The sequence below is a fragment of the Amphiura filiformis genome, chromosome 1, assembly GCF_039555335.1.
Source record: "Amphiura filiformis chromosome 1, Afil_fr2py, whole genome shotgun sequence".
NCBI classification, from domain to species: Eukaryota; Metazoa; Echinodermata; class Ophiuroidea; order Amphilepidida; family Amphiuridae; genus Amphiura; species Amphiura filiformis.
The window spans coordinates 12,123,460-12,142,669 of record NC_092628.1 but is presented as its reverse complement, the minus strand read 5'-3'; the positions used below and the strand labels follow the sequence as shown (position 1 = coordinate 12,142,669).

Sequence of the window (19,210 nt, the reverse complement as noted above, 5' to 3'; positions counted from 1 at the left end):
CCCCTTTTAAGTCTGCCAACTATGACACCCGTGTCATTCAAAAAAGTGACACAGATTGTGTGCTGAGCACTGCACTGTCCATTTTAAAGGAAATTTTGTTTATCCCGGCATCAGAAACTTGTAAACAACATGGCGGTAAGTATGACATGTGAAACTCAACGATAGGTGTACATTTGATGCAATTCTAGGAGCCTGGAGCTCTACATGAGCTAGATAAGGGTTTTGATGTTAAATTGTGAAGTTTCTCTATTGTAATATGTATAAACAGTAAGGAAATTTTCATGCAATATTGTGTAAAAACCGGCCAAATTTTAGTAGTGCCGGTAATACGAAAAATCGGTGCAAAATTTTGCAGTTTGTAATTGCAACATGCACCACCGCCAGACAGGGTCTAATTCTGCATAAAACCGGGCAACGTTATTTCTATAGATCTGCTGCGCATTCAAATTGAATTGTATTGCATCGTAATTTCATTTGTGTCTATGCTAATTATGTTTACACAACATGAACTCACGTGTTTTCAAGCAAATTCGCCGATAATAGGTGATCAAAAGCGATCGGAATGTTACAAAAGTACAGATCGCATTCAGCTTACTTCATATGAGATGATCTTTGGAAAAATACGGCATAATTTGTCTTGGTGTTTATGCGGAATGCCATGCAGTAAAATATTAATACGTTATGCAATTCATGATTGACAACTAACAATCGGCGTGTCCTTCAGTATCCTCCACTGTCAATTTCTTATCCACTCACTAATCCTCACAAAAGCTTTGTGTTGATTACGTAATGTGTGGAGGCAAATTGCAATAAGTACAATGAAATAATGAGTAGGGCGGGCTCCGAGGCGGGTTTCTTCTTCATCTTACGTAACAGTATTGTTCTCCAAAAAACCCGGAAGCTTGTCGTTTGGAGCTCTAGCTGAAATACAGCAAGATAATGTAAGATAGTAAATGTAAACCTGTATTTTAGCTAGAGTATCTCGAAATAACCACCGCCCATGGGGCAGGTTCGTTTTGCATACCTGCATACTGCATATTTTTCTTTGTGGCGAGTTCGCCGAGTTGTAAGCATCAAATGTTGCATGATTGGGCATATCGTAAACAAAATATAAACACATGATATAAACACTTTTGTTTGATCCTTGGGCAGACATCTCAAAATTTGTGAGAGATGCTAATTAGATTGGATGACTGTACAATGCTCTGTGTCACGAGTGTGAATTAATTTTCAGGGTGTCTGTGTCTCAATTTGGAAAAACGATCAGTCTAAAATGATTCAGTCAGCATCACCTTAACATAAACTATTTTATTTAGCACATGTCTACAGGTCCTTGCCTCCTTGGCAAATATTCAAAACCACAGATATTGGAACACAACAAAATACACATTGTTTATGTAGATTAGTGATATCATATCCCATAATGCTTATCTTTGGATGGTCTATGCTTTTTATACCCTGGTACAGGTATAAGTTGGAATGTCACACTGAATGATGGGACATACTATGAAATCCAGATTTATTCAAATATAGTTTGTATTCAAAATCTAGCAGTAACCTGAGCCCTAACATTTGGTGAAGGGGTAAAGGGGGAGAGGGGTATAATTAACCAGAGGAAAAGTTAGTATCATAGGCCTATTAATAGGGAACACAGGAACATGGTATGGTAATTTATTTTTATATGAATGAGTGTTCATGAACTATAAATGAGGTAGGGTTTTTGTACTTCAATGTAAAATTTGCATTGTTAGTAGTTTCAGTCTTTTCCAACAGTCTTAAGGAAAGGAGCATAAGCAGGCCCTTTTCTTATATCTTTTCAAAATATGAGATTATGAGGATAAATCCCTTAGAGTACTGCAAACAAATGTACGAAGCCTTCCTAAAGCAGACCTAAAGCATTCCAAAATAATTAAAAAATTTAAAAAAGCTGGTATATCTCACAAATCTCAGAGGGAGGGTACGAGAAGCAAAACGTTGATTTTTTCGCCTACAATGGTGCCATGTAATTCATAAATAGTAAACATTTGATAAAAGGTGACCCCTTTTTGTTATTCAATTCTAAAGGGACTCATCAGTATAGTTAGTTCCTGTTTAATTTATAGGTTGAGAACAAATGATACAATACATATTGCTTGTTTGCAATGATACATTTTTATTAATACAAATAGGAAATGATACTGGATAAACCATACACATTTAAGTCTGTTTGGATAATTATGTAGCCTTGGGGAAGTCCAGTAAAACTGTTAAGGTGACAGTGCATCTACAAAAATGTGTACTACATATCTTGGGGTGTTTTTATTTTCAAGTTATTTTAATGAAGTAAAACACACTCATTAACCTAACAAAATGAAAAATATCAACAAATTAAACGGAAGTGCACACCCATCCACCCTCTCCATGCACGCCACCACCACAACGCTTCGTACCAACATCTCCAAAACATGCTCTCCAAATAAAGTAGCTTTAATATATTTTATATACTCGCCACTAAGAAACTCTAAAAATATGCAGTATGCAGGTATGCAAAACGAACCTGCCGACCGCCCATGCGCCATAGACTAATTCCAATCAGCCGTCTACACTTCGCATGTACTGTGTATGCTTCGTAGTGACGACTGATTAGGCCAAAAAAAAAAAAAAAAAAAAAAAGGTTCGTCTCAAAGCTGACGCGCGCGTTTGTAAAATCCCACGATTTGACAAAAAACAAATGCGGAAATTTTTTTTATTTCAAAAAAAAAATTTTTTATAGTTTTTTCCAGAAAAAAATCGGCGAAAATCAGACTTTTTTCTCAAAATTTTCTCGCCGTGATTCTAAACCATCTATCTCGCTTTTTTAAGAAAGTTTCCAAGCAGTGCACTTACTATAAAAATGTTGCTTTATGCCATAAAAGTTCGCGAATTCAATAAAATGCAGTTCCAACATCGCCAAAGTGCAGAATTCAACAGCATTGCAAGCACATGGATGAGTGTAAAAACTCAATAAAACTGACATTTCATTTCAAATGAGTTCAAGTTTAGGCCAAATATCATTATATTAATCGAATTAGTGGAATATTTTGACTATAAAACATAATTCATGGTCAAATTTTTGTCACTTTTTCCTCGACTCACGCCGGGCCGGCAGTTCAGTGAGTTGTTCACAAATTACATGACAATCTAAACTGACCTAATCTGATCAACAGAGGGCCAGGTAGGCAATATATATTTTTTATTTTTTCGTATTTTCGGGGCCTACAAAATACCATGAAAAAAAATTCAGGAATAAAAAAAAAAATTTAAAAAATCGCATTTCGCATTTGTTTTTAAATTTCTCGGGAGCTTTGAGACAAACCTTTTTTTTTTTTGGCCTTATCTTCCAGTCCATATCATGACGGACTTCTGAAAAATATTCAAGCGACTTTGGTTGTGCGCCGTAGCGCGACTGACTAGGACAAGCGCGACTGACTGTGACAAGATTGCGCTCTGAACTTCTAAAAACAACAAACTCGGTCAAAAGGTCAATTTGAACACAACTGCGCATGCTCTATGCCACAGGAATCCTGTTGCAAAATCCGTCACTTTTTTTCCCACATAGTTTTTTCAGTCGTCAATCCAGACGGTTGACGACTGAGGGCAGCAGTCTACCACCGCCAGCCAGGTGGTGGCCGCATTGCATTCCCTAAATTCAGTAAATTTTCATCGTCAACCGTGTAATTGAATGGGATTATTTTATATTTAAAACGCTTGAAATATCACAAACAAATAGGCCTATGTTGATAAATAAATACAAGTTAAAACCGTTTGGGTTCGATAATGAACCCCACAAAACGAACCGACTATATTGGAAAATGCCATAAGGCCGGGCAGTTTCACAAGTTGCCGGCTCGATCATGTCATCCGCCACCTGCCACCAGCATTCACTTGGTCGGACACCCGGGAACATTACCCCCGGGCATTGCCCCCACAGTGTCATCGCCCCGATATCTTCATGGCAGAAATCCCCATGGTAGGTTGAATCCACAGCCACGCATGGCCATTTTGTTCCGACCTTTGAAACGCATTAAATGAGCCGAGGGCGAGGGACCTGTCCTGACTAAGCCTGAGCCTGGCTACTGACAATAGCCTAGGTATGCCAGGTGAATTCAAATTTGCCATCAAACTGCATCATTTTATATCAAATTAAAGCCCTTGAGTAAAGAAAGACAAAACTGAAAACCTTTTTGTCTATAGCACTTTCCGTAGCAAAGTTACATCTTTTCAAAGATTGACTTTCATCCGGGACTTTCAATCATCAAAAAGATTCTGCTGGCAAAATCAAAACGGCATTTCGGGGTGTTTCTAGGACTTGGTCTCATTATGATAGCAGCTTTTTTTAATGGAACTGCTATCAAAAGCCCTCTAAAATTCCATGTGCGATTGTCTCATCACCATAAAAAATCATATATTTGGGTCAAAGTATAGAAAACATATTTGTGACTGTCCACGGCGAATGAGCCGTAAATTCCTCCCACGGTCAATATTGTTTTATTTTGTGTTTAAAAAATAAACATCATAAACTTAAAAATGGTATATCATTTGAGTGACTTCAAACGATATCCAGAAGCGGAGTTATGGTTAGTTAAACTTTGCTCCTTCAACAAAATTATAGCTTTTTTCGTTTCTATGTGTGTCTCTTTTTCCACATTGCTGGCAATAAATATCAAACAGTCATAATTGGCGGTCATTTCAAATCATCCCCAAGTCAACGAGGTTTAAGAAGGTTCTCTCATTGTTAATTGTTGGTTATGCATACCTATACAAATAACCCACCACTTGAAAAGGATTTAGCAAAAGCAAACAAAGACCAGAGCTATTAAAAGTTCTATAGCCATCTAAGGTAGAAGCTTATTATCCACTTCAATAATAGGATTATTGATTGGTGTTGTGACTATCAAAATAAGACAGATGTCGCGCCAGCTTAAGTGACCGATGAATACGACCTTCGTACACATTTTACACCATAACTCAGAATACAATTTAGGGAATTTACGGCTCGTTTGTGCTGCCGGGTCACATTTATGTAGGTTTCCTTGACCTACCTGTTCTTTTAAATTTAAAATATGTATTGTGTTCTAGGCGAATTTGGTTGATTAAGGGGGTACTACACCCCTGCCTAATTTTGTGCCTATTTTGGCATTTTTCTCAAAAATTATAGCGCATTGGCGACAAGTAAGACATGTATATTATGGGGGCAAGGACTACAACTACTGCACTGGAAATTTTATTTCAACACAGACAACAGTTGTGGAGTTACAGTAAAAAATGAGGGAAAACCAATATTTGATCAATAAATCAATAACTACTTGCCTTGAGTTGCTGAATTTTCAGTGCAGTAGTTGTAGTCCTTGCCCCTATAATATACATATCTTACTTGTCACCAATGCGCTATTATTTTTGAGAAAAATGCAAAAAATAGGCATAAAATTGGCCAGGGGTGTAGTACCCCCTTAACAAATGTGTTAATTAAGGTTTGCCTGGCATACCTACTAGCCGGTAGTCGGGTAATTTATTTCTCTGTGTGTGAGTAACTGAGTAAGCTTGTATACGCCAGTGAGGTCAATTTATGGACATCGACTTTTATACTGCCTCCACGCGGTCCACGGGTGTAGTGAGTGCAGCTAGCCTACGCGCTGTAGTCCATACAGGACCAACGCAATATAAAATCAGAATTTTGGTCAGGTTTTGAGTTCAAAACGCACGCTTCTTTCTCAATACTCAAGCTAATGATTATCATAGCCTTTCAACACATATGTTCAAGTGCAAGGATCTAAATATGGCTTCTTTAGAACAAAACAATTACGGGAGATATTCATCATTTTCTACCCCGGTATCCAAAGATTTATCGTCTGAATATCAAATCGTGCATAGCACATTCACATGTATCGATCCCGGGTATTTATTTTAGTATCTCTGCTGTACCAAATAATTATTATCCAGGCGATGTCGGTGTGTCCCCTTCGTCCCCTTTGCACAAGCGCGCGCATAGCAACCACCTCGAGAAAGGGGAACTGCACATGCGCACACTGGTTTTACAAGGCTATTTCCCCTTTGTGACGCTTGTGACGTCAGCCCGACAAAGAAAATGGCCAGCTGGCTGTCAACCAGTGCCGTGCGCAGCACATTGAAAGTGGGGGGGCCAGGTTGTTCAGTTCCCCCGAATGGAGTCTGATTTAAGTGTGTAAGGTGCGGTTTTAGCATTTTCCCCCGAAAACCAATAGCCTAGGATTTCCTGCCTCCCTCATGCTGGCTATGCTACTGCTAGTGCCCCTCCCCCAGCTAAACAGTACCATAAAGCTCTAGTGTAGGCTTCATCAGGGCCGTTCCTAGGGATTTTGCCGCCCTAGGCAAAGCCTCTCCCTGTCACCCTACCAAACCATACCAAAAAAATGTTAAGGGGGGTTACCCCCTTGAAAACTCATCAGTTTTGACCTATTTGTATACTGCCCATTTTTTCTTTTTATCCGGCCTCATTTTTTCTTCCCTTTTCTTTCTTCATTCCTGTTTTTTTTTCTTTTTTGCCTTTTTTTTGCCCCCCTCTGCGTTTGCCGCCCTAGTCGACCGCCTTACCTGGCCTAAATCCCCCGCCTAATGGTCGTAACGGTCCTGGGCTTCAGTGATCTTTATTTTGATTTTCTTGTTGATTTCTTGTTTCTGACTGCAGCAACAACAACATCAACAAGGTGAAAGGAAGAAGAAGGAGAGCATTTTGGATTTGTCCAAGTTCATTGACAAACCAATCAGGGTGAAGTTTCAAGGGGGAAGAGAAGGTAGGTATAAATGTGAAGGACAACCATGCAAGATTAGTGAGAGGCTCAGAGAGCTCAAAAAACTTGTTTTAATGACAATAACAAGGGCTATTTTTACCAGATTCTACACAAGTTATCTCTGGTGTCTACTTTTACCATTGATAACCTTGGCCCTTCGCACTTGATTATTAGTTTCCTGTTAAAGATTTTGAAAAAAGGGACGAGGTGACTTTTAATTATTAATTATATTTTATTTTCTTTATTTAGTTTGAACTATTACAAGTAACTTATAACTAGAGCGGGCATTTAATTATTTCACAACAATATTTGATTTTATAAATAAGTGAAGGTGGAGTTGTACTCTTTGTTCATTCATCATTAATGTTGATATCATTCAAGTTATTTTAAAGGAGAAAATTAGAAATAAAAATAAAATAATTAATTATTTTAATTAATTAATTATTTTGAGATTTTCAATTTTGGACGCGGGCGGTAAACAGGAAACTAATAATCAAGTGCGAAGGGCCTAAATACTTTTCACAGGAATTGTTCAATTTGGGGGTTACCCTCAGTCCATGGGTTTGTTGACAGGGTTCGAATTCGTTTAAAAATTTTGTGTAGCAGTTTTTGGCAAATTCATCATAATCACACTGTTGGTAACCCACGCTTTAGAAAGGGTGGGTTTGAGAGGTCCACACAATGCTTAAAAGGGTGGGTTTGAAAAAATTTCTGGTTAAAATGTGTGTCCAAATATAAAGGGTGTTCACTGATAAAAAGGGTGGTTTTAGAAGTCAACAATTGCAATCTTAAAGCTTACTGTAATTTCAGACTGAATGACACTAAATGAAACTCAAAAAACATTGAAATCCCATTCTGTAGTGTTTGGTCTTCTAAATGTAATTCTCTTTGGATGCAAATCTGCACCTCCTGGACCACCATAACCAGTTATCTATGATAAGTAACCACACTTAGAAAGGGTGGGTTTCAGAGTTTTTTGTAAAGGGTATCAAATAAAAAGGGTGGGTTTGAAATTAAAAGGGGTGGGTTTGTATCACCACTGCCAACTATGAATCAGGATACTTCCATATACTAAGGCACTATAAAAAAGTGCTATACAAATGCAAAATTCGAACCCTGTTTGTTGAGCTCTGCTCTGATTAGAGACTGACCGATCAGATCGGTAGCTTCCGAATCGGGCAGATTATTAGCTTATCGGTAGTGATCTGCATCGGCCGATTTTTCCTTCATCCGCCGATGTAATGCACCGATCACCCAATATCATGAAAGTAATTGTTGAAGCTTAACAAGTATTCATTTATTGGTATATTTCTTTGAATTAGACTAGTTAAATCAAGCGAAATTTAACAAAAGAACAAGCTTTGTAGGCGATAAACATATAATCATACCGTGATTCAGGCACGCAGCTGAGATAATCAGGTAATTCCCCGCATGCACATGTACAATTGTAGTTCTTACTTTCGGGTTACACACGTGCGTGTCAGATTCGAGAGAGCTATGGGCCGTGTGCAAAACTCAACACTTCCGGGTTACGCACGTGCGTGTCAGTTTGGAGAGAGCTACGGGCCGCATGCAAAACTCAACACTTCCGGGTTACACACATGCGTGTCAGATTGGAGAGAGCTACGGGCCGTGTGCAAAACTCAATACTGACTTGAACGTAAACACAATATTAAAATGGGGCGATCGAATGATTCGACGGACTCGGATATCGGGGAAAAGGTTAATTGAACGTAGAATAATCATGGTCAAATTAAGTATTGTAAATGAGCACGGGAGTGTATTTTTGTGCTCAGAGCATACATAATTATGGTAATACTTTGCGTACAAGTACCCTTTCAATATACAGGTGAAATTTACTCATGGCGATGGCAGCAATTGCTTACATTTGGGGAATTGGTAATCGGTGATCGAATCGGCAGATCAAAGAGGGAATTGATCGGCCAATCGGCCGATTCAGATAGGGATCTGATCGGTCAGACACTAGCTCTGATAAGCCATGCTTATATTCTGATCAGTTCAGAGTGAGAATTAGTTGTTTTTTGTTACTGCGCGAGTCAATAAAATCCCAACTTACGCCCACATTAATTAACAAAAACGTGTGCCAGTCACGCAATACACAAAGCGTAGTTCATGTAGGTGCTGCGCTCAGGTGTGTGTACGCCATTCTATATCAATCCACGATGTTACGAGTCCCGTCTATTACGAGCTGAACAGAGTGATTGTTGAACGTGATAGAAATGGATTTAGAGAATAAAAGTATTGATTTGAGACTCGGCTGTGTCTCTATATTCCGATACATCACGATATAGCATTATTTTTGCGTGGAACATGCAACTCGGCCCACTTAAAGTAATGCTATCTCCTGTTGTCAGGTGATAAGAGACACAACTGGTTCTTAAAAACTTAATTCCGAAGCACAGGCTCTTACCTAGATATTGAGGTTTGCCCATCATTTGAATAATATTACCCTTTAAAACAGTAACCAGAGCAGTTCCTCGAATTGGGTTTATGTGGTACTATGACCTTGTTTTACTTTAGTGCCTCCAATTTAAAAGAGTATGTATGTACAATACAAAGTAATAAGGAATACTTAATATACACTTTTCTCTTTACCACAGTTACTGGTGTTTTGAAAGGTTATGATCCATTGCTGAACTTGGTACTTGATGGCACAGCAGAATTTGTTAGAGGTAGGTATTGCACTGATGCCTTCATTCATCAAAGTTTTGGATTGACGACAGAGAAACTTAACTTTTGTGTTAAAAAAGTGTCTGGTGGTCTGAGACTGCACAGTTGTGCCCGAGACTGTTCAGTTGTGTTTAAATTTACCTTTTGACGGTGCATTAGGTAGGACACAAGCTCTGTGTGGTAGGTCACTGGCTCGGTGCGTAGGACGCGGACTTGGTGCGGTAGTTGTGGTAGGACATGCGCTGATCGCCCAAGTCACTACAAGCATGACACACATAACTATGCGCAATTGTAGACGACAAAGGATTCAGACGATAAAGTTATGTTGGGATAGGGATGTGTTTTGCCCAGCTGGCTGTAGCTATATAAATTATTATGGAATCAAGATGAATATTATTACGCTTTATTCTGTAAAAATTAATATTTAACCAAGTTGATGGCTGTCCAAAATAGTGAACCAAAATGACATTATTTAGCTGTTTAAGGGGGTACTACACCCTTCGATAAATTTGTGTCCATTTTTGCATTTTTCTCAAAAAATAATTACACACTGGTAACAAAAGTTATGTATATTATAGGGGCAAGGAATCCAATTACTACACTGGAATTTCAGTGACCCAAGACAAGCGGTTCGTTACTTATGATAAGAAATAAGGTACCACTAGGATGTACCTCATTTCCTATCATATATTCTGAACCGCTTGTCTTGAGTCACTGAAATTTCAGTGTAGTAATTGGATTCCTTGCTCCAATAATATACATAACTTTTGTTACCAGTGTGTAATTATTTTTTGAGAAAAATGCAAAAATAGTCACAAATTTACCACAGGGGTGTAGTACCCCCTTAACCATGATTGCAATATTAGGGTAGTTCATGCCACATTTCAAAAACTACCAAATGTTGATCAGCGCTTCAGAACATTGGTTTTTATTTCAACCGAAGTGTAAATGAAACGAGGACCTCGTCACATTCTTTATGGACTTAACATGTCTGTGTACACCATATTAAGAGCATTGCCAGATTCATTTGTGCATTTGATTGACCAAACACAAACATACTTGGAAATGTATATCACATATACATAAGCTATTGTAAAGTTCAGTAGATATGTCAATGCTTTTTTACCTACCTACAAACTGCCCTTGTACACAAATGTATACACTTTTCACTTGATCTGATTATACCGAGACCAGCAAAATATGCACATGGGTCACTACCAAACTTGAGGTGAACCAAAATATAGTAACCAAATCTTTAACTTGCATTTCTTGACTTCTGTACCTTTCAGATCCAGACGATCCATTTAAACTCACAGATGACACCAGGAGTCTTGGTTTAGCAGTATGCCGGGGAACATCAGTGGTCCTTATATGTCCTGCAGATGGTATGGAACCTATCGCTAATCCATTTGTAGCACAAGAAGCCTAGCACAGGGACTTCAGTGAACTTAACTTTGAGAGACAGGACTCTTCAGTTTTGTATTGTTTTATAGTGACATTCTGTGGTTATGGAAGGCAGTGACCTTGATATTGGCTAATGAGACCAATTACTAGGGGTGTGAGGTGTATAGAGACATGAACTTAATTTGCTGTATGCGAGTTTCTGCCACAAGTGGTTTTTAGATATGAAAACAAGATGTTCAGCAACATCACCAGTTTTGTGTGAACTTTTCAAAAGCTGATCAATTATATCATTCCTTCACTTCGACTTAAAGCCAACATAACATTACCTGATCTTTGATTTTCACTGTTTTGTTGGGGGAATGAAACACAATTTGTTTTTTCTGGTGGATTTCTTCTCTAAAAAACAAGATATCTGTGTACATATTGAACAGTAAGTACTACTGCTAACAAAGCCTGACATGTTACACATGTGAAGATTTTGTATTGAGGACTGAGGACATCTTTATTTGATAAAGACTTTTAAAGGGGAATAAGGACTTTTAAATATGGAAAACTATATTCGATTATCTGATATTTGGCATGCTAGACATTTTGTGTGTTTACAAGCATACACTATGATACACTAAACAAGACAAGCATGTCTTGAGGCAAACTTTAACACATTCTCCAATTCAATTAATTGCTTTATGCAAAGCTCTATTTGTCTTGTTCTGACAAGTGGTTGACTTGAATGACACCCACCCCTTTAAAAACCAATCAAAATGTAGATTTTGTGTCAAAAGGAGAAAAAACACAGGAATGTGATGTACCATCCTGTGAGGTGAGCTTGTACTCTTCCACCTCCCCCTCACACATAACACACCCCAAGATTTAGCAGGAAAATGGTAACAAGATGATGTACCACCCAACTGTATGTACTGTAAAGACTCTGAGTCGATCAGAACTTGATAACATTCACTTGATATAACATTCGGGTGATGGGCCATATAAGATAGCAAGCACCACATGTGTTGAAAATTGAACCACTCATCTCTTATAGTCTGTCTCTTCTCAAGTTGAGAGAAACGTCTCATGCCTGGTCATGTTGGATTTTGAGGTGGCAGATTGAATCGCACGCGCTAACCTAATCCCGTGGGGTATACACACTGGTAGAATGGCTGACACAACTGCATAGATGCACTGATTTTAGTATGCCTCTGCAAAATGCAACATGGTGTTACTCCCAACTTGAAACGAGACAAACTATAGTTTGTATGTTTGTTTATATTAGCCTGTAAATTTGACCCAAAATGTTCTTCTTCCAATTCCATTACACATCTTGTGCAAAACACTTGCTTACAAAAGTTGGTGCACTCCAAATGATGTAAAGGCACATTTAAGGGGGTACTACACCCCTGCCCAATTTTGTGCATATTTTTGCATTTTTCTCAAAAATTATAGCGCATTGGTGACAAGTAAGATATGTATATTATAGGGGCAAGGACTACAACTACTGCACTGGAAATTTTATTTCAACACAGACAACAGTTGTGGAATTACAGTCAAAAATGAGGGAAACCCAATATTTGATCAATAAATCAATAACCTTGCCTTGAGTTGCTGAATTTTCAGTGCAGTAGTTGTAGTCCTTGCCCCTATAATAAACGTATCTTACTTGTCACCAATGCGCTATAATTGTTGAGAAAAATGCAAAAATAGGCACAAAATTGGCCAGGGGTGTAGTACCCCCTTAACCTCAACGTTCAACGTTCATACATGTAGTACATGTTGGTATAAGATAATTGATCATAATAAACCTACAAGGTATCATGTGAATGTAAGTAAGAGGAAGCGTCTTCCCTGCGGGGTCTCCCTGTCAATCCAAAACACAGACAGTCTGAACTACCATCAGTCAGAATTTTTAGGGTTAGCAATTCGGAATGACGGTGGTTTGGACTGAGGGGGTGTATCCTTCCCTGCTATCATGAACAGGAGAAGACACCAAGTAGAATGTGTAAAACTACAACTCAGGTGTTCAAATTAATGATTCAAAAATTTCAAACACCATTGATGTTTTACAAAAACTCCAAAAACGGTGTTTAGCAATTAAACACAGTCTTGCTATATCACTTTATAAACATGTTTAAAAGCTAAACATATGTCAAATTCCTAAACATCAGTGTTCAATAGCTAAAGACTATCCATCAATACTCTAAACATGTTTAGTATTTAAAAACATGTTTACAAAGTGATAGCAGAGATGTGTTTAGAAAAGTGTTTATTTGTTAAACACAATCTTTTTTGGTGATCTATTATAAGTAGCCATCGCCTGTGAGATTTTGGCCCGAAATTATGCTCCAGGAGTAATATTCTAAGTCCAACATGCTCCAGGAGCATGTTTTGAATACACAATGACAAATATGCTCCTGGAGCATTGTGCATTCAAAACATGCTCGACTTAGAATATTACTCCAGATTATTCATGCTCCAGGAGCATATATGCTCCCAGAGCAGCTGTTCCTGGAGCATATTTTTGGGCCAAAATCTCACCGAAGCTTGCCGAAATTGATTTTGTTCAAGATTAATGCGTTGGGCCAAGAAAAAAATAACCCTTCATTCTCATTAAAGAAGGGTGGGACTTAGATTGAAGGTAATCATGACAAAAACCTAAATAAATAGATACAATTTATTTAAAGCAAAGCTTGTGGAAATGTATTTTGTGTTGTGTTCTAGTACTGAAATCTGTCAAATTAAAAAGAAAAATAATTTAACTTATTTGTATATGGGGGATTTTGTTCACGTAGGAAAACAAACCATGTGTGACGTGTCATGTCAAAAGGAGACTCTTTGGGGCAGGATCGTAAATGGAGAAATAGCCAAAAATCTGCCCGGGGTGATTTTTTCACAATTTGGGTTTGTTGCGAATTTGTGATGTTATTAATGTTAAAAATATTATCTGATAGTTTCAGACCGGATTATAACTGGCATCTTATATTTTTTTAGACATTTTTTCAAGGTAATTCCTACTCAACATTGTCAATAACATTTTTAAAGGCCAATATCTTAATTTCCAATTTTATAATACCATAACTTACGAACTCAATATCTTCGCTTAGGAATGTTTGATTTCATTGGGGAAAACGGCGTTGTGGAGCAAAATATCTCTATATTTAAGATAATTATAAAAACCTCAAATTGATAACCTGCCCTAAAGTGTCTCCTTTTGACATGACAGGTCTCATAATAGGTATATCCTCGGTGCAAGATTTTCTTGAGTAAGACTAGTGTGAAGTCTCCACTGAAGAATTAAGTATTAAAGTAGATTACGGAATAAAGCTGTGTAATAGGTTTCTTTGCTATTCGCTACTTGCACGGTTCCGCCATTATGCACTATGTGCGGGAGAGCCTCGAACTGGCAGCATACATGAAAGGAAGAATTATGTAACCTTACACAGAACGTTATGACTAGTTCAATTCCCATTCATGTATGCTGCCAGTTCGAGGCTCTCCCCGCACATAGTGCATAATGGCGGAACCGCAAGTAGCTAATAGGCTAATTCGTGCACTTTTACATGAAAGATCTGAAATTGATAGCGAATGTTCTATAATAAAGTAGGCTTATTTGTAACACAAACCATTTCTAAGTGACAAAGCTGTAAAAACTCATTTCGAATTGCACATTGTAATCAATCATTTATATAATCAACCAATCATATTTATTTCCATCAAAATTAAAACATACAAATAACAAAACATGATAATGGAGGAGACACAACTAGAAGCAGAAGCCTGTAAAATGTTGTGCCCCCCTGAAGTAGGCCCTAAATATATTAATACAGATACACAAAATGAAAAATACAATACACCAAACCTGCAGGAAAAAAAAAGAAAATACACTTGACTGCTCACCTCACACCCCACCACAAAAATGTCATAAGCATGTAATAAAAGGTATACACATATTAAAATTAAATTATGTTTAATAAATTTATTCATATCAAATTCAGTAATATTAAACCATTGTTGGCCTAAATTTACAGCAAATGGTTATTTCATATTCCTATGGCCTTATTCAAGGAGAACCAGTAATTGCTCCTCTGGTAAGCTATACAAATTAATAATATTAGAAAATATTAATACAGGGTGAGTCAAAAAAGTGCAATAGAGAAAAGAATCAATTTTTATTAAAGAACCGAGCTGAACCTTTTAGGTTTAAAAACATGTTATATATGATATATTCATCAGCAACCTTGTGTGAAGGAATTAGCATTTACCGTTTTGTTTTTATGACACATTTTATAGCGATACCCAATCTTAATGTTTGTCCAAGAGACATCTAAAATTTGAATGTCAGCGCACTCTGTGTAAGGTAGATTTAGAACAACTGACATTTTCTTAACCTCATTGGCATTGAAATTATATAGAGCACCAAAAATGTTATTGCCCTTGGTCTTTTTTAAGGAAAAGAAACATTACTTGTTGTTATTTTCATTTTACCTTTACTTTAAGGGGGTACTACACCCCTGGCCAATTTTGTGTCTATTTTTGCATTTTTCTCAAAAATTATAGCACATTGGTGACAAGTAAGATATGCATATGATAGGGGCAAGTACTACAACTACTGCACTGAAAATTCAGCAACTCAAAGCAAGTAGTTATTGATTTATTGATCAAATATTGGTTTTCCCCATTTTTGACTGTAACTCCACTACTGTTGTATGTGCTGAAATAAAATTACCAGTGCAGTAGTTGTAGTCCTTGCCCCTATAATATACATATCTTACATGTCCCCAATGCGCTATAATTTTTGAGAAAAATGCAAAAATAGGCACAAAATTGGGCAGGGGTGTAGTACCCCCTTAAAGATGTTTATTCTCAATCAAAAACATACAAATTTGTAGACGTGTTTTTTCAAATGTCAAAATAAAATGCGTGCAAATTGAAGTAGAGTAAAGTTGGACATATTGGGATTAAAACACTGGAGTTGGAGTCGAGTGAGGTATGAAGGACTTAAAGTACTGTTAGAAATTTTGTTTGAACAGAAAAAAAGAAATTAAAATAACGCAAAAATCAACCTTTTTTAAGTTGATGTCAGTTTCAGAGCTAATGTCTTTACCGTGCATTGTGTGCTCTCATTCAAATTACATGATATCTCGTGGACAAATAACGAAATTGGGTATCGCAGCAAAAGGACTTATAAAAATTAAACGGTAGTCGCGATTCACTTCATATTTTCACAGAAGGTGACTTTTGAGCGTGGCATTTATAACATTTTTCAATAATGGGAAAGTTTGACTTGGTTCTTGCATAAATATCGATTCTTTGCTCTATTGCACTTTTTTTTTTGACTCACCCTGTATATAAGATAGCCCTTTAAAATTGGTTTGAAAGTATGCCGAAATATTGTTCACAGATACCCAGCAAAATATTGCCTCCGTAGAGATAAAACACTTCCAATAAATGTGTAAACATGCTTAATCTGAACACCAATTTGTAAACTTGTTTACAACCTAAACAAAAATGTCAAATTTCAGAAGTCGCATTTTAGTTCCTAAACATGTTAAGTTTTAAACATGCATGTTTACAAGTCGACTTCAAGAGAGCTGTTTTATCTCTGGACAGTTTTTTGAAATGCACATCAAATAAATGGGGAATGGTCCAATGTTCAAATATGCCAAGAATGATTTATGATATTTAACTTGTTACTCTTATCCAGTAAACAACATGATGCACTATTTAAAGGCTTATTCGGTGATCCCAGCGAAAGAGTAGAAAAATTTAAATTGTTTATAAATTGCCTAAAATTGAAGGATATGTCATTAAATTGAATTGTCATTATGTATTTTTGAAATGAAATATTTAGTTAAAAAACGAGGTAAACAGCAGTATTGACAAAGTTGAAGCCCCATTCAAATACAGGCAGTTAATTATATTCATGTAAAATGTCTTATTTTATCTTTAATACATGGTTTTTGGTTTAACCACAAGCAGGTCATGTTAGCACATCTATGACACTAACAAATGTGCCAAAATGTGAATTTGATCATTTTTACGATAATCCAGATGAGCAAATCACTGAATGGGCCTTTAAGTCAGTTATATTTATTTGAATTGCACTATTCTGTATGCAGTTTTGTACGTGCCCAAGTCAACAGTTCAAAGTTTACCACTGTCCGAGTCCACTGATAATTAAATTTACATTGACATGTTCATTTGCCTATTATTACGCGAATCTACTGTTTTTATCTGTATTAAACAAATAATAAATTTCACTCAGTTAACCGCTGATAATCAAGGGCAAATTCATAATATTTCTACTCGAGTAAATAGTACAGATAAACGCCATTTTGTTGTTCTGTATAGATCCAGACATTTTCAACTACTGTACAACTGTATAGAGATAAACTTTTTGTTATGAAGTGAAATTCTGCATTTAATAGGAAACAACAAACGTCGTCATGAACATGATGGATCACTAACATAGTTACTTGCTCAGCTCCACAAAGTTAACATTTGATGTAGAAAGTGTCTGGTGATCGATCAAATATTGAAGATCTGGATTAACTATTGCTAAATTTACAACGAGAATTAAGCATATGCTCAAGATGACGAAGGATAAACCAAAGCAATCCAAACCGCCGAAAGTGAACAAGAATCCTGCAAAAACGGCAGCAAAGTCTCCTCGGAAATCTTCTCCAGAAGAAGATACTACTTCATCAGACGACGTGAAGCCCCATCGACGACCAAGGAGCTTTACGCATCCATTCAGACTTGAGACAACGTCATCTTCAAGCAACAAAGCAGCAGCATCAAAAAGTCCTGTAGCTTCCTCGTCAGATGCAAAAACTTTCCCAGATGCTACCGATGGACACAAGTCAACTCAAGCAGCAGCATCACAAGAAGTAGAAAATCAGTCCCCAACATCGAACGACAATCCATTTTCTGATGATTTTTATTTTAATGATATGGGATCAGCAGCAGTACGAGCAATGAGATCAAGGACTTTTAGCTTGTCAAAGTCTGGCAGAGTGAAAGAGAAGAAGCGAAGATCAATGACGGTTTCAGAGTGTTTTGATGACGAAAATTTGACATTCTGAGACTATAATACTTGTTAGACAAAGAAAATAATTCTGAATGACAATGGAAATATCTGAACAAGAAGGCAAGTCATCGCCAACCATTTGTTGCAGTTTGCCATGACTACCAACTTTGCCACTGAGTATTTAGAAAAAAAGTTTACGCTATAACAGTGCTGAGAAAATCGTGACTACTATGATATAGTCGTCCATGAACTTTATTTTATGTCAAGACACCAAAAATGCATTAACAACTTTTATGATTATGGTAACGCTGACAGGTTGGCGCCTTAACCTCCTTTTTGAAGCTGGCCCGTTTCAGAATTCCTGGGATGCGGACTGTAGATGGAATGACAGGACCTGAGTTCATGACTTACCGGTAGATCTTGGAATTTGAAGTTGTGAGATCTCGGAGCGGCGAAGACAAGGGTCACGGAGCTGGTCAGGTAGTAGTTGGCAGGAGCAATACAAGAGTACATTCGATGGAACACTAGTGTCACCAGCTGCTCCACGGTGGGCTAAATGGTTGGCTGCGGAGAGAAGAGCTAGGGGGTTCTTATGGCGGAGTTCAATTTCATCATCATTTGCGCATATCTGCTAGACATTTCTTACAAACCTGTTATGTATTCACGCGCACAATTTGTATTCATCTGTAAGACAAGACTCCCTTCTGTCTGTGGTATTAAAGAGGAAGCCCCGTCAGAGCACTTCTTCTGGGATGAGCCAAACCTGCCTGGTTATCAAATGATTAATCAGTGATAAGTGACTTAGCTAATGCCTATGTTTATACCACGCCATGGTCATTTGATTGGCAACATTTTCTTCTGATCAGGACATTTCACTCCCTGAGGGTCACCCCAGAAGAACTGCTCTGGCGGGGCTACCTCTTCAAACAGCTGAGGCTATAATTATTTGCACCTTCCTCAACAGTCGCAGTTGGTCGTAAATGGATTGACCTTGCGGAAGAATTTTTGATTCGTGGACATCTTATTGGGTGAATGGGGGACAATATTTCCTTGTGGCAATTTCCAGAAATTTATAGAGAAGAGACTTTATTCAACTACTTTTAAGAAATACAAGTTCTCATTCTTCTTGAGATAACGCCAGTGGCGTAGCCAGCACTTTTTCAGAAAATAGGCAAAGGGGGTATAGGCAACTTTTAAGGTATATGAAAATGGTCAAAAATGGGCTAAAAAGGCCTAAATCGTAAATACCAGGATGGGGGCCAAGAGCTCTCACAGGGACCCCCCCCTTTGTTTGGATACGCCACTAGGT

General features: G+C 37.5%; 1 protein-coding gene across 1 annotated transcript; it reads left to right on the top strand.

Annotated features, from left to right (window-relative positions):
- The first annotated feature begins 50 nt into the window (after positions 1-50).
- LOC140155026 (U6 snRNA-associated Sm-like protein LSm7) lies at positions 51-12,564 on the top strand. The gene is made up of 4 exons (XM_072177739.1): positions 51-135; positions 6,683-6,788; positions 9,407-9,478; positions 10,766-12,564. The coding sequence occupies exons 1-4, from the start codon at positions 130-132 to the stop codon at positions 10,903-10,905; spliced, it is 324 nt and encodes a 107-aa protein (XP_072033840.1). The 5' UTR covers positions 51-129; the 3' UTR covers positions 10,906-12,564.
- The last annotated feature ends 6,646 nt before the right edge of the window (positions 12,565-19,210 follow it).